We start from the raw sequence: 19849 nt of genomic DNA on the forward strand, positions 1-19849 counted from the left end.
GGTTTCGAATTGGACTATAGTGATGGATACGTATGAGAAGCAATATAAAATCCTAGAGGATATTTGTGCGATGGCGTCCAGACCGGACCCTATAACCTGTAGGGGCCCCATAAACCTACACCTGAGTCGCAAGTCCCAGACACTATTGAGGCTCTCCCTGCAACGCGATGGACCCGACACCCGCACGGTGAATCCATGGAATGCTGAGAGGTTTCGTCTCATACGAATTAAAATGAACATTATTTTATGAAAGAAAGTAAAGGTTACTGAAATGGTACAGCAAATTTTTTTACACGTTTTTTTCAATGCCGAACGTATTTCTGATAATTTTGCAAAAATTCATTATCTTTCCTACATGTAAGGTTTGTGCGAAAATAAAAAGCACTTTTTCTTATTTCTGACGAATCGTCCGCTAACTGCCTGTTTATTAAGTCATTGAAGATTTATTCTGTACAAATACGTGTGTAATTAAAAACTAAATTTAAAGTCAATTCTCTCAAAGATGATCAAAGTAGCTTGAAAGATTAAAAATAAAAAAAGCGATAGAGAAATAGACAAAAAAAAAGGATTTATGTTTTATACATGGACTTAACGTTATTTATGCAAAGTATGATAAAAGTAATTTTATTATATGTGCAGATTCATGTTGTAACTGATAAATTCCTTATAATTTATAACCGTTATCCTATTCCTACCCAGTGTGATAAGAGACGCGAAAGAGAGTAAATTTATAAACAATACTCAGTTTTATGAAACGATAAAATATAAAATTATAGGCGTTCTCAAATAGTTATGTTTATTTGAATACATATATGAAAGGATTTATCAATCTCACAACATTTTTTTAAACATTTCAAATAAGGCTTCCGCTATGATACAAGAATTGTTGATCAATTTCCCTCAAACATTTTGATTCTATATCTAAAATAGCCAATAATTTGATAGAATTCGTAAATTATGTATTTTTACATATGATATTACTCAATAAAAATATGAAAGCATACTATTTGTTGCTTCCGCACCCTTTAATTCCAAATGTATTAAAAAACAAGAATGAAAAGAATACATGTTTAAAAAAAAACATTTCGTTTAATTTACATTTACATTGTATAAATTTCAAAATTATCATAAAAAAAATATTCTTTCATTATTTTGTAAAGCAGGAAGAAAATGTTATCTTAATGGAAAGCGCAAAAAAAAATATTATTATGTGCCAAGGAGACTAAATAATTTTTTTAAAGTTCTTTCATTTTATGCATTTACTATGCTATAATAATATTTCACAAATTACTTTTTAAATTAAATATATATAAAGTTATCATATGAAATACAATGTACCACAAACGAATCAATTAAATCTAAGCAAAACTTTTTTTGTTGAGATATGATTTACATAAACAGGGTTTGAACTACGTAATTTTAAGTAACTATATATATATATATATTATCTTGAAACTATGTAATACGAAGATATGAGTAATATCCACGAGTCAGGCGTGAGATAAATATGGACAAGGCCTAGTTTAAGAAAATAAATTTATATGAATGTATATAATAAATATATAACTACGTACATCTTTATTCCTCGTGTCATATGTACAGTTTCTTATCGAATTGTGTCCATATAAAGTTTAAAGATCGGACGAGAGACGTAAGACCTCGGATAATTATTTCCTCTTAATCTTCAAAGCTAGTTTTTATATATAAATATTAAATACAACAATCATTACAATACCTCGCGTCCCCAGCAATGAAGCGTGGTGAAACAAAACCCGATTCAGGAAAAGAAAAGGAAAATGGTTTTGCTATTTCATCACCAGACGTCGCTACTTTTAGAACAATCTTTAAATAAAATTATATTAACTTTAGGTTTTCTGTGCTCTCATTGCTTATATATTTCAAATTAAATTCACATTCGCTAAACTTTTGAAGAAAAAGCTGAACCTATCCGTTCTCTAACAACAGGAATTACTTTAGGTATATAGGATGCCTAACATAAGGGCTTATTCCTTTATGTGTTGTTTTTTAATTTAAAAAAAATCTTCGTACCTACATACATTATACATACATGTTGTCAATATTACAAATACAGGAAAATTACAACATATCCAAAAAATTGATTATAACTACTTTCAATGCTTAACATATGGAAGGAAAATAATTTTGTTTTTTGAAAATGTCTTTCCTCAGAAAAAAATATTGAGAGCATAGTAAGCAGTAACAGATGTAATGATATAAAATTTGATCTTTTTCAATTTAATCATATAAATAACCGTTGCACAAAATAATACAAACAAATTTTTTGCGCAGTTTGTTTTTGAGTAAAATTCCTTTAATATAAATAGTAACTCTAAAAGGAAGAATTAATTTACTAGAATTTATGCAAACCTTAATAAAAAAAATCCGAACTATAATCGAAACTCGAGTCTAAGGTTTTAAAACTTAACAAAAAACATCATTTTCCTTAATTAATCAATAAACGAGGCAATTAAACAAATTATCCATCACAGATTAAAAACTAACCTTATATTTTTTTTATACTAAAGACTTGCTAAATAGAAAGAACTTTTTGCACCAACGATATTAAAATCTATTATTAAAGAAGAACAGTCGATATTCAATATCAACCGGCTACTAGTATGACAGCACTCCTGCCCTTTATTTGCGTGCACATAAATTATTTATTATTGTTATAAAAAGAAATTGAGGGTACCGTTTGGATTATTAATTCTCAATTATAAATTTCGCTATCACGGACGCTCAGTAGGAAGGTAATTATATAGGGTTTATATAAGCGATTGTAAAATATTCAAAACAGTCGGCTCTGTGAGACGGTCGCGTCACTATCAGCTAATTAAGACCGTCGCTATAAAATTATCAGTGTAATATGGTGACAAAAATTAGCACGGTTTCACAGAATATTCACAGTGATAATGAAATTGATTTGGATCAAGCTTTGGACATCGCCGGTTAGTGATTAACGTTGATTTTTGTTTCCAAAATGTTTACACCATACATACATACATATATATATTTACATTAGTTTTTTAATTTACATGAAAAATATTTTTATTGAACATGATAATAAGCAAACGTATATTGAAAACAAAACGAGGGTCAAATAAATGTTTACTGAATAATAATAAACGTTTTATTGATGAACATTTATTAGTCAAAGATTTTTGAAATAAATTTTGAGTGCAAAGAAAAACATTTGTGTTATTTCTCTGTAATAAGATAGCAATCATTAATCTAAGATAACAAATTTGATTTTATAAAATTGCAATAAAAATAAATACTCAGATGACCCATTTAATGTTAAACAAAATACAAGCGGTTTAATTTCGACCCTACTAACAATAAAATAGGATCTATTTAAGTTTAAACTATTTAAAAAATCATTATTTTTTTAATTATTACACATATTGCATGGAAATATACGTCGCTGATATACAACAAAATTTTTATACAAAATTAATGTATATTTCTATAGTTTCATAACAACAAGGGTTTATGTAGAATAAGTCTGTTATGATATTTACAAAGAAATCCACGAGCGTTAATTATATGCGAGTATGAGAACTAACCGGCATTAAGGTTGAAGATGAGTAAATTTATATCGTTATTTATAATTAATAATTTAATTTAACTTAGGTGTGTAGCCGTGTAAACTATGCGAAATTTTTTACAGGCTTAGGTTGGTACAACATAAAATACAGCTTGGCATTAGCTCTATTTCTGATAGCAGCAATCATAGAACCCACCGGATACTCCTTCATACTTCCAGCAGCAAAATGCGATTTACAAATGACAGATTCACAAAGAGGAGTCATTGGTTCCATCCCGTATATTGGTAGGAACGCCAATTTAGTTTTTCTTTTAATTTATATAATTCTGCTCATAACTGAGGTACATTAACAAAACTTTAAGAAAGGTTTTTGTTCTAGGTGTGGTTGTGACGTCATTTGTTTGGGGTTACTTAACTGATACCAGGGGAAGAAAATATATGGTGATTTACAGTTCACTAGCAGCAGGAATATTCGGCCTCGCAGCATCGTTCATGCCCGAGATCATTAGTTTTACCATATTTAAATTTTTGTCATCCTTGTGGTACGTAAAACTCAATTTCAATTGTTTTTTTAATTGTAATAACCGCTTTATCTTTGTGTATCTTTATCTGAATCTTGTTTACGTATAAGCCCTTTCGACTGTAATTTATTTTATGATATAAAATATTTCTTTAATAAACAAGTAATAATCAAAATATACTTATTATATATCTTGCAAAATGTGGATAGCTTTTATATCTATTTATTGAAGTCTTTATGGGGGAAATCGTTGAAATCCTTGACAATGAATCATATCACAATAAAAAAAGATTAGCATATTTTTTTTCTCTACTATAAAGTGATAAAAAAATATTATAATATGTGGCTACAATGTTAGCTTCTTTTATTATTATACTGTTACTAACTGTAGGTTTCCTTACTGCGACTGTTGTTGCTGTACAAAAAAAACTGAGCAACTTGAAAATATCTTTAAAGAATTTAAGAAACTTCAAACCAATAATAACAGAATTAAAGGATAAATTTTAAAGTACATAATAAATTCTGTTCCAGTATTGCTTGCCCGGCTGCAGTGCCATATAGTTTCATAGGAGAAATTTTACCGAAGAGATACAGAGATATAACATTGTCTATTACAAACGCGATGCAGATTACCGGATCCGCTGTTGTACCTTGTAAGTATCTGTAGAGATAAATTGGAATAAGGAAACTTGAATGATAAGGTATAATGACAAGTTTCAAAAATACGAGTGTTCTTCTTGATGAAATATCTGGTGTCTATATTTATATGATAATATAAATATGGACACCTTTTTCCTTAATGAAAGTATTTAATGCCTGGACGCAATACGGTTCTTGTCGAAAGTCATTCCACAACTATACAAACAAAATTGTTTCTCATCTTTTAAAAATCTCTTGCAAAAGACAATTCTTCAAGTATTATTTATAAATCTTATCTGCAATTCCAGTATTGGCATGGGGAGTACTGCCGCTTGATTTCCGAAAGGACTTCGGGTTGTACTATTATCGTCCGTGGAGACTTCTGGCCGCTTTGTATTCGTCATTTTTCATTATTAGTGCTATAATAATGAGTTTCGGTCCAGAGAGCCCCAAATATCTAATGTCACAAGGAAAACACGATGAATCATTACGAGTACTTCAAACGATATATGCGAGAAATAAAGGCAACGAAGCCAGTGACTATCCAGTAATATTATTGAATAATTAAATATGCTACTACTCAGTACCAATGTAAAAATGTTTGACTAATAATATGTAAAACTACTAGAGTACACATTTAAATGAAACTAAGTTTTTTGAATAACTATTCGTTTTTTCATTATTTTATTTCTATATTTTGGGACGATTCGATAGTTGTCAGCAACCGTGATCACGGGCAGACGAGCTGAAACTATCATATTCACAGTTCAATAAGTAACGCGTAGTTATCCGAAATACTAAGTTTCATTTAAATGTTTCATTAATGAAATTTAGCTTGGAATTGAAAAATATTAAATACATACAATATTTTTTTGATATATAATCGTTATTAATAATTATGTGTTCTTTCAGGTTAAAAGACTCAAATTGCCAGATCAGAAATCAGACGGCAGTCAATCGTTCCTGCTTTCCCTAAAGAAACAATCACTGCCATTATTGAAACCGCCATATTTAAAATGGTTGTGTCTTAATGGCGTACTGTTTTTTGGAATATTTGCAACGTAAGTTGACTATTATTAAACTGAGATTTTACAATATCTAAGTACCTACGTAATTCGAAAATATGACATGCGCACCTATTTGAAGGAGGTTTGTTAAATTTTAAGAGACCATAGATCAGTTTCCAAGTTCAATAAATCAAACCATTTTTTAGCTTAAATGGACTTTACATGTGGCTGCCGGACGTTTTAAACCGCGTGTTCTCTGGAAAAAGCGTTGGTTTGACGGCTTGCGGCGTTATAAGGCAGCGATTAAACGAGGTAGGTAGGTACTGTTGAGTCAGACAACAACTACCTACATAAGCCTAACGCGATAATACAAACTAGACTAACTTGAAAGGTATGTATTAGTTAATTTTACCATGATTATGATTTATAATTTTATTGTTATTTTTCATTTCCAGACGTTGGGTTCAGTAACTGGTGAATGCGATGACTCCATTGATCCAATAACGTTTAAAATCAACACAATCGCAAACATATCTTGCGCTCTGATCGCGTTAGGCATCAGTAGTACAGTGAAATTCATCGGCAAAAAAGCGTTATTGATATCGGTCTATATAATTATTGGAGTATTTTGTATATTAAATAACTTTGTTACCGAAAATATGGTGTTCGCCGTACTGCTTTCGTCCGTGCCAATAACTGGCTTGGCTATTGGACCTATAAATTCATACGCAGTGGAAATCTTTCCTACACATTTAAGGTGCTCAAAATTAAAATTTATTATATAACGATTACCCTTAATATTTAGAATTATGTCATTATTTTAACATTAATATTAATAATTTTAACATTAATGTTTATTTAATTGATAAAACCATAACATTTTTAATAATTATACGAAATATAAGTGTCATTTTCTTGCTTGGTTAGTAAATATTCTCAACTCATAAAAATACTTAAACTTTTAATAGAGGAATGGCTATAAGTCTATCGATGATGGTCGGACGGACTGGTTCTATAGTCGGCACTAATGTCGCTGGACTTCTCATCAACGCGGCATGTGAAGTCACTTTTTATTTGTTCGGAGGTCTTTTAGTATGTAAGTATGGATCTGTGATTGTCTTAGGATAACCCTAAAAAAAATGTTCGTAATGAAGAAGTGGTATATTAATAATTTATTTCAATTTTTTCACAATATGTTAGACTGTATTGCAAATATATTTATAAAGGGCCTGAGGTGCTAAATAAGTTTATATGGCTTAAAAAATAAGCGTACTAGTTTCTATCAAAATAGTTTTAATGCAATATATACAAAGTATGTTTTTTTTCCAGTGTGCGGTTTCCTCTCCTTTTTGCTTCCAACATCAAAATCAAAACCAAAGAACTTGATGACTGCCCTTTGAAACTCTCAAGAAAACATTATATTATCTTAATTATACCAAAGCTCATCATTATACATCATTTTCATTCAATTTAAATAGATAAGATTAAGATAAAAATATTTATGTATTATTTTAATGTTTACATAAAATTCTATAAAACAAACATATTTTTTTATTATTATCAATTTAATCTATTAAAGTTTATAAAAAACTTTAGTAAAAACACGATGCAAATAAAACAAAAAATCAAGATTAATAACGATGTCTGCGGAACGGAGTTTTGAGAGCGTATGTTTTGCGTCACTTGCCATCTGTTGATGTCGCAAAGGAGGCAAAACCCTTCTTTTCCGACACGGAAGGAACATTAAAAATTTGGATAGCTGTTCCGCGAACAAGGTGTACGGTAGAGAGACAGCTTAGCAGACTCAGGAGACTAAATTTCTAACGACAAAATCTATGGGTGAAGTCGCGTCAGTGGTCTGGCCATAATGAGATTACACACAAAATTTATTCATTAGAACTTATAAAAGTTTCATAAAAATGTGATCGGAAAGTTTCCAAAAACCCCCGAAGAATATGTTTTAACTAACCAATGAAAAAATAATCTCTATCGACCATCCTTACGTAAATCTTGTAACTGCAAAAAAAAAAACTTTGTATTCAAATTCGAACTCGCAAAACATTATTATTCTATTCTTTCTACCAAACCTAATAACTTATAAAAGTTTCATTTATTTTACAGTCAAGAACTCGTGGAGCTTACACATTTGACTTTGTACCGTTTTTATTACAACTGCGTTAGTTATAAGGCTCATATTATCAGTGAAGAGCCGCATGTGTCCTCGACTGTACCAACAATTCATACTTTTCGTTCCTATAACCCCCCTCCCCCCTCTTAGGCTATTGGTTGACGACGCCCTTAACTAATTCTATTTTGTATAGAAGAATTAAATCACTAAGAGACTGGAAGATGGTATATAATATACAATAAAATAGAAATCAAAGTACTCAATAACAAATAATAACATTTTAATAAAAAATCCATTACCATTATTTATTTATAATAACCATTAACCAAATATATTTTGTTTGTATTAATATTATAAATAGAGGTTTTGTCTTGAAATAAACTCTTTGTGAAATACCTTCACAATATTTAACCTCTTAATCACTATTCTTCTTGACTGTACAATATTTCTGTACAAACCCCTCTATATATTCAGTACCCATTCTCTCTTGGATCATCTTCAGGGATATAGAGAAGACCTCGTGAGATATATCTCTATCTCTGGCTAGAGTCGACTCTTCGCAATAGAAGCAGTTGTTGAAATAGAGTCCTGTGACTCCTTCCAATTCGGAGGCTGTAGCTACATACACTGTTGTTGCCGCTGCTTGTTGCTGAAATAAGGTTATTTGGATACATAGAATACACTAAGGCTTCAATGGCACCAGATTTAAAAAAGCATAAAAAAATTTATTTTATTTTTATAAAGGAAAATCATAAATGTGTTCGTGTGTAGGAAGCCTTATAAATAATTTATCAAGAAATATAAAATTCAGTACATTGTAAATTCATTGGCATCTTATGATTTTATTGACTTTTAAAAATCAAATCATTAATTATGTATTGACATTGCAGTGACATTAAATTATTTAAAAGAAAATAACTAGTCAATAAGATGCTAACAAAAATTCAGTATATGAATAGTTTTATAGGTCCATCCATTCCTAGAAATTATCATTAGAGTATAGAAAACATTTAACTTAAACCCAACTGACCAATGATTTGGTAAACGGTCGAACAATAAAAAATAAAACTTGGTACAGCCACCAACTCTTTGGCAGATTCGTTGAGACCATGTTGCCGGGATGTAAAGAATTCACAGCAATGCCCTTTTGTTTCCACTCTTCACTTAACATCTGTTTGATAAATTTAAATTAATTTACAATTTATTATCATTATCAATTTGTACAAAAACAAAATAATACCTTGGCAGTTATAATATTATAAAGTTTTGAATTTCCGTATGCTGTCATAGCGCTGTAGGATTCTTTGGGATGTGCTAAATTTTGTTTTACAAATACATTTTTAAGGCTGGCTGTTCTGAAAACAATTATAAAGAAAATATATAACCAATGTTAGCTACAAACAGATCGGCTATAAGAAAAATGCATCTCACCTATGTGACTCGGATGATACAAAGATAACCCTTGAGCCTTTTCTCAGCAACGGTTCCAACAACATAGCAAAGTACATGTGTGAGAGATGATTCACTTGGAATGTACGATCTAGCTGGTCTTCTGTCTCTTCATATGGCAAACCAAAGACACCAGCATTTAATATGAGCATATCAATGTGACTGGAACAACAAATCAGTATGAATTTATAAACACAAATTGTGAATACAATAACATTGTTTTAAGTTCAGTAAACATGTGTGTGTCTCTTAAAAGATTCTCTATAACCATTGTCATTATAGTTGGGAATTACAAATTTCTGTTAAAACCATACATGCTTACAACGATGAAATAAAAAATATATTATGAATAACCATTGTATGAACATACTATAAACCCTATTAAAATACCGAATACAAAAAATATATACTACATTTATACATTTTGTGTTAATAGAGCTAACAACATTTTTCGCTCTTAAATTATAAAAATAGCCTTAGATGAGATTATCTAAAAATATGTTTAGAAAATCACAAAAAACTTACTCCGAAAAAACGGTTTTAACAGCTAAGGCACACTTCTTCACGCTTTTCAATGAGCTTAAATCCAATTGAATTGACTTCAAATTTTCTTCGGAAACATTTGTTTCTTTTACAATATCTTCAATGGCTTTTTGAGTGGCTTCTAAATTACGATTTGCAAATAAAATATTACAGCCGTGTCTAGCTAGGGACTTTGCAGTTTCATAGCCTATACCAGCATTACATCCTGTTATAACAGCATATTTGCCTGATAAATCTACTCCATGTAGAACCTGTAATCAGAAATAAATTATATCTATTAATAATAATACCAAAATAACAATACATGTCAAGGGAGCACTAAATAACTAAGAGAAATTTCAATGATTAAGATATATAATACTTCAAAAGAGTATTAAAAATAATTTGTTAATATAATTAAACATTACCCCCTTGTTCACACAGTACTTTTATTCATCTTAAAATAAATTCAAAAAAGAAAAAGCCATAACTAATATGCCGTGAGAACTTGACTGATGAGAAATATGATGAGATTTAAGACTTTTACGAGTATGTATTACTTTGTTACTTAAAAAAAATCTACTCTCTCCATGATCATGGTTGCTGCGAAGTAACCGAAACATCGGGAGTATGTAGTTTTTAAAATAACATCTGATAAGTAATAACTACCTGAAATGCTGTGGTAGAACCATCAAACCGCTGCCTAAAGTCATTTACATGTTTTTTTTCTTCTTTCGAGAAGGCCAGTCGTGGGTCCACATATGTCTTGTTACCGGTTTCCTGATTAACATATAGTGTCTTACCACTTTCATCAACCGTCTTACTCCAACCGAATGGCAAATCTTTTGGGATTACTTTTTTACAACCGGTTCGAGGATGTGTCCATTGTGTTTTCTTATTGCACGAACTGAAAACGTCACAATGAAAAAATATTACTTTTACAACCAATTTTAAATAAAAATCATATGATCTAATCATTCAAAGGCCATGTGTTATACCATATAGGCCATGCATACATATTTGTAATCGAACGAAAATGTTTCTTTTTATTTATAATATAGTAAGCATATATTTTATACTCACTTGACAAAGTATACATTTCCATCCTCAGTAGACTTTTCCTCCCAACCTGGAGGTAGTTCATCCTCACTGTCTGAATCTAAATTATGCATTTTTATTATATGAAGTTGTTCGTCCAGCCCAATTATCTTATCTCTTGTTGTATACTAATGATCTGAAATCAACTCATTCACTCAATTATTATCCAAAACATTTTAAAACTTGAATGACATTTTCAAATGACAAAAACTAATAACTAATAAGACATCAGTTTATTCATATTGTAGTCTATAAAACAATTCAATAAGTTCAAAATAGAAAAGAAAAAAGTGAACAAAAAATATTAATTGTACTTAGCAATTAATATATTTCAAATTAATTTTTCAAACATACAGCTGTGTATTTCAGGACTTAATTTTATTACATATGTATTATTGAATTAAATATTATACAACTCTCCTTTTAAAATTCTATCAATCCAAGCCCTTTATAGAATATTGAATTGTTATTAATAAAATATGATTGCAATAAATATTTTTGGCACTTTTTTCAATGGTGTAGAAATGCATTTGCAACATTTCATAAAACATTTTTTATATTAGTTTGATGAGATCAATTTGTTATGTTTTCTCTTTGCATACAGACCTAATTAATTGGTCTTAGGTTAAACTAGTTAATACTTTTTTTTTTCATTAATATGATATAAGCATATTCTCGTTTCGTAAAGATTATAAGAATGTCGGTGTAAATTTTTGGTATGTATACCAAAGTAAAAAGAGATTTATCACTATAACTTTAAAAAATTTGTGTCCAAAATAAATATTAATTTTTGTAATTACCAAAAAATAAGTAAATTAATTAAGAGTTTATATAACAGATATTCAAAATTATTTGACTGTTAATTATTTTTTAAAGCAATTTTGACAACTATAGATTATGAATGCAAAACATGTATCCGATTTTAGGTTGTGTGTCAAGGCTTAAAGTAAATTGACAAGTGTAGATTAATTTTGCAAGAAATTAAAAAAATATCACAAATATTAGTACTTTTATTGTCCAACAAAATTATTAACTTTATCTCCTTTAATTTACGCATTTTTTTATAATGTCAAAGTTTTTACTAATGTCAGTGTTCTTGGCTTTATTCTAAATTTCGATCTTAAATAATGCTAGTTCGGACGCTCCCAACCGTCATTGAAAAATGGTTTCAATGCAATCTCTTTCTATTTAAGTAGTTAATATATATTGCTTTGACTTGAGAATAGCTGTGACATCAGGAAATTATGTTTGTGAGTGAATACAGTGTTCGGATGTTAGTGCGTCAAAATTAATCTTCTCACAATGGGTGACAAAATAAATAGCGAGTATTTTGTACCAGGAGCAGCAGCGTTCAACTACAACAATGTGGTAAGTTACAATATTTAATTACCTTGAGAAACAACATAAAATGTACTGTCCCTACAACTGAATGTTTTTAATACATATTGCTCTATTTATTCACATAAATTACCACTTCCTGTGGGGTATTAAGTAGATAAATTTGATTTTAAACTTATAAATACAATAGCAAGTAATATAAAACATATTTTTATGACCTTCCTTTCCATTACATTAACATAATATAAAGTAGGGTAGTACAACTTTTTTATCAACTTGTAAAATATATAGAAACATAAAAGTAAGAGAATATTATATTATGATGTACATATAACTTTATATTTAATGATTGTTGGTTAATTTGTTTTAAGTTGAAGATTAGTAAATGAAATATATTTTATCATGTATAAATCTTATTTATTAAAACAATAAACATTGGAAATATTATTGCCAAGCTGAATCATGATACTTATATAAGTGAGTAAACATATACTTAAATTCTTAACATTGGTACTCTGATTTTTTGTCATCGATCACTCTCAATCGGTCCTGTATACTTCAATTACATTTTATGTTGGTTGCCTCTACAAATATAGCTTTTTGTATTTACCAAATCAGGCATCAGGTTTAAAGTAAAATGTTACAGTTTTCATGCATTATCTTTATGACTTCAGAGAAACTAATCATTAATTATCATGGGTAAAAAATAACATCAGCTTCATTTAGTTGTTAAAATTATAATTTTCTAATATAATGTATATGTCAGGGTAGGGTCCAATCCATGGTTTTTAAAAAGAGTTACGTCAGCATAACTGATGTCATCAATGACTTTATTCTTGAACGTCATCAGGACCTCAAGACTCTTGATGGTAACCTCGTAGACGGTTTGATAAATCCCTTACTTCAAAGAGGTCCGATCCCTCCAATAGCTCGAATGAGACTATCCATAATCTGTACTCCCGCCTTTATTTATACCAATGCAGGCTTTAAATTACCTATTTTAATACATTTAAATTGTTATATACTGAACCATATAACGAATTGTGTTTTTAAGAATGAAGGAATATTGAGGTAAATAAGATCTGAATGAGGGTCGATCAAATTATTAACCACTCAATGTTTATAAACATACAAGTAGTACCTACAAACCCATTATTCAATTTAAATTATAAATAGATACTTTTAAAATGACTGGCCTAAACAATATTTACATTTAAGAAAAACTAATATTTTTTCAGATTATCCTATGCAAATTTTATAATTTAAAAAAAATAATATGCTCCTGATATTTCGGTTACTTTTCAGCAACTGTGATCGCAGGAAGACGAGACATTAACACTTTAAAAATTATACTTGCTATAAATCACTGACAGCTTCTAGACCAGTGGTTCCCAACCGCAATGGTCCATGAACAACCAGTGCACTCAAGAAGTGGTCTGAGAATGAATTCAAAACTCTTTTAAATTTTATAAATGTTTTAATAATATCTTTTTGTTGATACGAAATACATTGAGTTTTTTATTAAAGTTTATTTTCTAAGTCATTCATTTTATTTTTCTTTTACATTGTGGTCCCATTCGAACAACGAAGAATACAATTTGGTTCCTAGTCAAGAAAAGGTTGGGAACCGCTGTTCTAGACATGTTAAAGTCGACTGGAGATATTGTGTTATTTAGGTATTCTTCAAACTGAAAACAGAAAATTAATGCAATTCATTTTTATGATTGAACTGTTTTTTCTATAAACTATAAGAAGTAACAAATACAATATGTCAAAATTTTTGTTATATCTTATTAATTATTTTCAATATTAAAATATGTAAAGTCATATTATAATAATATGTAATACATAAAAGGAGATCATTTTTACAAGATAATTAAATGCCTTAATTGTATTCTCTGTTTATTGACTTAATAAATTTATGTAATATACATTTAAATTATTTTTTTTTTAATGTTCTCAATTTATAATTTAACATAAATATAAAATACAATGTAACTGAGATATGTATTTTAACAAAAAAATTCTAAAGAAGCTTTATTATATTCTTGATATGTTTCGTACTAGTAATTGTTTTCACCAATATATTTCTTTTAATTCTTGATAACACTTTTACAAATCATTATTACTGGCTAGGTTTTTTTTATTATAAAACCTTATTTTATAACCAAATTTAGCCTCTTTCATTATTTGACATTCTGTACTGAGACAAATTATTTTTTTTAATTTCTTGGATTAAGTTCATCTAAATTGTGTCATGTATTTGCTTACTTACCTTAATAATGTCATGATAATGAACGAATTTGAAGTTAACTCGAACATGTTCTCTATCTATCTAATACCTGTAAATTTATTTCCTTTTATTTATTTATTAATAATATATTAATTTTAACTAACATATTTTAAAGTTAATTTAGCGGCTTGTTGTTATAAATACCGTTTAAAGTTATATGTCATTAACTTTCATTTTACTTTCCATTAGTTTATAATATTTAATTACATCTGTTAGTGCTTTGAGATTATTGTAGTGTTTTATAACATAATTAACAAGTGGGGACTTTCATGATTTACTTAACAGTAAATTACAGATAACACAACACTTAAGATGGCAACTAAATTTATAATTATTATAGAACAAATAGTATGATACCTTTTAATATATAATTTTGCCTACATTAGTGTAAAAAATAAATTTAAATTTTATCTATTCTTGAAAGTAGAGGAGAAAAAATCTGCTAGACTAACATATAGAGTGTAATTTTATACTAAGTATAATATTAGTTTAAATGAAACTAAATTTTTGGATAACGAAGCGTATTTTATTATTTTAAAAAGTACGTACTACGGACGTTTCGGTTACTTTGCAGCAACCGTGATCACGAGCAGACGAGATGTGATCACATCTGAAAGTCTAAGATCTCAGAATATTTGTTTGTTTGACTGTATTTAATCTGTTGAATTCAGCTTGGAAATAAACTCTTTCTAGTAGTAAGGTTGCCTGGTAGATATAACTACTAGCAATTAAAACTGCTATTTGTTCCGCCTGTTTTTATGCCTTCAGTGTTTTGATTCTGTACATTGGTGATAAATAAAGATTTTAATAAAATGCTAACTACTTAAGATATGTAAACTGACTTTACATTGTTGAAACAAATTTTGAATTTTATAGAAAACAAAAAAGAAAGATCTTTATTCAACAGCTTCTTGCTGTAATAGATGGATTGAGATTTTATTCATTAAGAATTTTATTACTAAATATCCATTTGAGTTTTATTAAAACTATAAATGACGTTATAATGTCATAGAAAGTAACTTTATACAAGTTATCTTTTCAATTAATAAATATTATGTATTTAAATGGAATGATTTCATAGTTAAAATCTATGATTTTTGTGAAAAAATTTAATTATTAACAACAAAAAAGAGATATTGTTTTTGGGTTACTGTAATCAGTTGCTTTATATTACCCTAATTACAGTTATATTTAAGATTTTATTGTTGTTATTGTTGGTTTAAAATATGGCCTTCATCCGTGCAAAGACGTGCACAGTATATTCTGCCAGTGTCGTGTAGAAAGGAGTTACGCTTTTAATATCGTACATATTTTTTTTAATTTTATTTAAACCAGCGTTAAAATATAATACAAATCGGTATCACTGGCTGGTTCGATGCGGGAATTTAAAAACTATAGCATTGTTAACAATTTTCTACATAACCGACAATGAGCTCGTCGATGAACAATAACTGGAACGTTTCTCCCACGACAGTAGAATAACGATGTGGGCCAGACATTTGACACAATTCAATTTGTGCGAAATAATCACTCGCTAGTCGCTGTGTATTAATTGTTGGATGTAAGTTTTTACTCTTTCGTTTCAACGAACAATACGATAAAATGAGAAAACGTTGTTAATTGCTGTTTCAGCTTGTTTCGGAAATAAAAAAATTCATTTAACTTACATTGTGAGATATTATTGTCATTTATTTTTTTATTTTAAACTTTAATTTTTATATATCATATTCATATTGCTCCTTATATTATTCTTTTCTAACGGAAAGTATTATTTTCCTAGTAAGAGAACAAAGTAGTTTGCAAAGTAATTTTATTGCCATCGGCATTGCATGTTCAAGGCGTACCAGGGGCGAGCTGGCGCTTGCGTGTGCTCATATTTAATAGATATACATTTGACACAAAAAAAAAACGTCGCTGCGGCGACGAAATTTGAACAGTCTCTAAGTACACCTTGTAGGGATGTATGTCATAACTCCCGCTATTGAAGTATTTGTTAGAAGTTACTAAGAATGTTTTAAGTAATTGACGCGGTAATAACTTCTAAGTTTATTTAAATAAGTTCCAAGTTTCAACCTATTTGTTTCAGTATAAATACAAGTATTAATTAATTATCTGTAAGGTTTCGTGGACGTTAAATATTCTGTTTTCGTTGTTAATAGTTCGCGTGTCTGCGGCAAAATCATCCGACATCTATCAAATTGGCAGTAGTGTTCTATGTTCAGTTAGTATCTACGGTGCTGTTTTGTCTTGCGGAACGTCGTTTTTGTGTTTATTTTAAATTGTGCCTGTGTCATTTATGTGAGAAATCTCAGATGCACTGACATGTCATGTGAAGAATGAAAAGAGTGTGTCCACCAAAATGGAAAGTGATCAGAACGGTGCGTGTCCATGTAGTATAGCAATATATATATCACACCAGTGTGGGTAAGATAAGTGGTACCTACATGCTATAAATTTAAATGTATTAAAATATTTAAACTCCTATAATACGATGATATATTTTTGTAGCTATAATAAATATTATACCGTCGTTACCCGTGATCGTGAGTGTTTTATAATTTATAATTAGTTTCTTTAAATGGGTTGAACAATTAATTAAGTGGGATGATTCTCATAAAACTAACGTCATTTACATTCTAAATCTACTTCTTCTATAAAAGGTGGATCTCGATGTGATGTTTTTTACATAGAAAATATTTTTTTTTAACTAGGTATATATATATATAAAGTTTGAACTCATAATAATAATAGGATGTTCAACTTTTGCTAAAAGGTTTTACAAAAAGGATTCGGAAGTGAAAAATATAAATCTCTCGACAATTGTTTGAAACAGTCATTTATTTTAACAAAAATTTAAAAGATGTTAATCGGTGCTGAATATTTTTATGTCCTAGATAAAAGTAATATTTTTTTGTTACACTTTATTTTTCTATATCCTATCATATATATTCATTATAATTGATGTTTTAAAAACATGACTTGCAAGTATTATTACAGAGGAAAATAATATTATTTTAACAATTCAAGGAGATCAAATTTAAAACTTTTGTATGTATCCGTTCGCCGTTATAACACATGCGTGACTAAAGTTGTACAGTTTGCTGAACTTGATCTATTAGTTCTAGTAAAATTCAAATAGCATTGCATTAAGTAATAACTGTATATGCAAATAGGCTTTTACCAGCCCTGGTACATGTGACGTAATAATATCGTCCTTTAATTTGGTTTTGATAAAAAAGGAGGTGACTTTTTACTTGTTATAGCGTTAATAGATCTCTATTCTAGTCGTTACGAATGGTACTTAAATGGAATTTAAAGATTTTTGATATCAGACAACTAGAAAATCGACAACAATAAATATTTTTTATTAAACATTCAAAAATCATAAATACATAAAAACTATTGACATATATTATATTATGATAACTTTTAACGATGTTTCAGTCCACAATAGCTCGCTTACATCACTCGTTACACAGCATTTTTCTAGTTATATTTGTGTAGTACACATAATAACAATAATTGCGAGTATTAGACTACAGTACATTATTCCACTTCCCCGTTTCTTGTATGTTAACCGCAACGCGTTCGCTGAGTCGCTGTTTAGAAGTTAAGTTTACGCGTAGTAAGGAATATCGCGGACTAGCGACGGTTTTGTGCTTCTATTGTTTCGAATGAATTTTATTTATTATATATTGTTACTAGTATTACAAGTCACTATACAGGCCTTTAACAGACGGTCTGTTGCTGGAGTCTTAGGTTATCTATAGGAATAGAATACATTTTTTTTCTTTTGTGACCTCTTTTAATTTTTTGATAAGAAACAAAACGGCTTTTAAATATACATCAAATGGAACTATTTAAGATTTTTTTTTAAATAATTACATATGTTACGGGTAATGCTAGAAGTTGGAGTAAACCTATTATTACCGGGTTGACTTAGTTCTACCTAAGCTTCTTGGATAAAGTCCGAATAGTAAATAAAATAAATTTTAATGCGTGGTTTACCCACCTAATTGGAAACAACTAATGAAAAATAGGGCATTCCACAGTGGATTTAGACGAGCTCCTTATAACGCCATGTTCGGTAGCGATGTCAAGGTGGGTTTAGCGTTGCTTCTCTTCCAAAAGAAATTATTGCCAGTATTCACACTGAGGAAGAACTTGAGAAAATGTCAACAGAATTTACTACCGGACCTGAATCTTGTCCAGAATCCCAAGCAGAGGGACCAGTATCTAAACTAGAATCTCAAGCAAAATTTACTTAATGTAGAGCTGGAATCACAGAATTACCATTTACAGAACAAGAAGACGAGAAACGAATTCGAAACAGAAGTTGTAAATACTAAAGAAGGTGGAAGGGAAGTTTTACTACATAAAAATTCAGAAGAAACGGCCAAAAAGAAAGACGAAATGGAGTAAATTTATGCAACCTAGGCACAAGTACACAAATAATAAACTTGTGTGAAATAGGAACAACTCAACAAAATATAAATTATGTGCCCGTTTGAGCTTAGAAAATCAAGCTAAAAGAATGAAAGCTTTATCTAGTTTAAAATTTCCTCCATGTTCTGTTGGAGATACGGTAAAATTGGAATACTAGATGTCGATAGGAGAAGAGGCGAGTTTCGGAAAAGATAGGCTAGGCCTGAAACGAACGCGGTACTGTGCAGGAAATATTCTCAAGGAATCAGTTTTCGGTGTGCCTTGAAAATATATCACCAGAAAACAAAGTTTATGAGAGTTTACAAATGAACAGTCACCAGTTTCAGGAGGCCAGAGTATAAATAATATAAAAGGCGTAATTGCAAAATATAATGTGCTGCAGAGAAGTGTTTATGCAAAGCTACAGGAAATGTTGCGCCTCAAAATGTCACAGCAGTTTATGTTGCTCAAATAAATAATATCTATTTTAATAAAAATTACGGCTACTAGTTTTTGCTATTAAAGCTATTAAGTTTATACTCTTCAAGCGATTACGTTCCCCTTTATAAGTTTTTTAAGTAATAAATGTTAATAATGCTTTTGGATTTCATTTCGCTAATTAATTAGACAAAATATTACCCAGCCAGAGTTGGGTGGACCTAGATGAGCATGGGTAAACCCCGAATTTAATTTTTTTTATTTATTATTCGGACTTTACCCAAGGAGCTTGGGTAATACTAAGTCAACTCTACCTAGTTTTACTCTACCTTCTAGCATTACCCGTAACAGATATATTTTTCTAGTGGGTATACCCGTATACCGTAGTTACACATTCTTAAAAGTGAGGAATATACTTTAACGA

The 19849-nt window shown here is 29.5% G+C and overlaps 3 protein-coding genes across 6 annotated transcripts in view; 2 read left to right on the plus strand and 1 right to left on the minus strand.

The window, feature by feature from the left end:
- Positions 1-2807: 2807 nt before the first annotated feature.
- Positions 2808-7270, plus strand: LOC116768764 (synaptic vesicle glycoprotein 2B-like). 2 transcript variants are annotated; one of them, XM_032659573.2, is made up of 10 exons: positions 2808-2969; positions 3692-3853; positions 3948-4110; positions 4620-4741; positions 5036-5274; positions 5640-5788; positions 5941-6046; positions 6190-6491; positions 6703-6830; positions 7064-7270. In XM_032659573.2, exons 1-10 carry the CDS (start codon positions 2888-2890, stop codon positions 7132-7134), a joined length of 1524 nt encoding a protein of 507 aa, XP_032515464.2. In that variant the 5' UTR covers positions 2808-2887; the 3' UTR covers positions 7135-7270. The 2 variants fall into 2 exon arrangements, with proteins under 2 accessions (XP_032515464.2, XP_032515466.2); XM_032659575.2 differs by lacking the exon at positions 2808-2969 and having other exon boundaries at positions 3716-3853; positions 3935-4110.
- An 855-nt stretch (positions 7271-8125) lies between these two features.
- On the minus strand, positions 8126-11142 carry LOC116768664 (WW domain-containing oxidoreductase). The gene is made up of 7 exons (XM_032659441.2): positions 10917-11142; positions 10503-10740; positions 9837-10105; positions 9294-9473; positions 9103-9217; positions 8893-9033; positions 8126-8511 (listed from the first exon to the last, which is right to left on the minus strand). Exons 1-7 carry the CDS (start codon positions 11003-11005, stop codon positions 8278-8280), a joined length of 1266 nt encoding a protein of 421 aa, XP_032515332.2. The 5' UTR covers positions 11006-11142; the 3' UTR covers positions 8126-8277.
- A 727-nt stretch (positions 11143-11869) lies between these two features.
- LOC116768358 (uncharacterized) overlaps positions 11870-19849 on the plus strand; it is a 57388-nt gene continuing 49408 nt past the window's right edge. For 2 of the 3 annotated variants that reach the window (XM_061524967.1, XM_032659052.2), the window contains exon 1: positions 11872-12299. Coding sequence is in view for 2 of the 3 variants with exons in the window: in XM_032659052.2 (XP_032514943.1) it covers positions 12234-12299 (66 nt within the window). In the remaining variant the exon portion in view is untranslated. Of the gene's footprint in view, positions 12300-19849 lie in introns of all 3 variants that reach the window. The other variant, XM_032659053.2, reaches the window with a different exon arrangement.

Source organism: Danaus plexippus, chromosome 4 (assembly GCF_018135715.1).
Source record: "Danaus plexippus chromosome 4, MEX_DaPlex, whole genome shotgun sequence".
In the NCBI taxonomy this organism is placed as follows: domain Eukaryota; kingdom Metazoa; phylum Arthropoda; class Insecta; order Lepidoptera; family Nymphalidae; genus Danaus; species Danaus plexippus.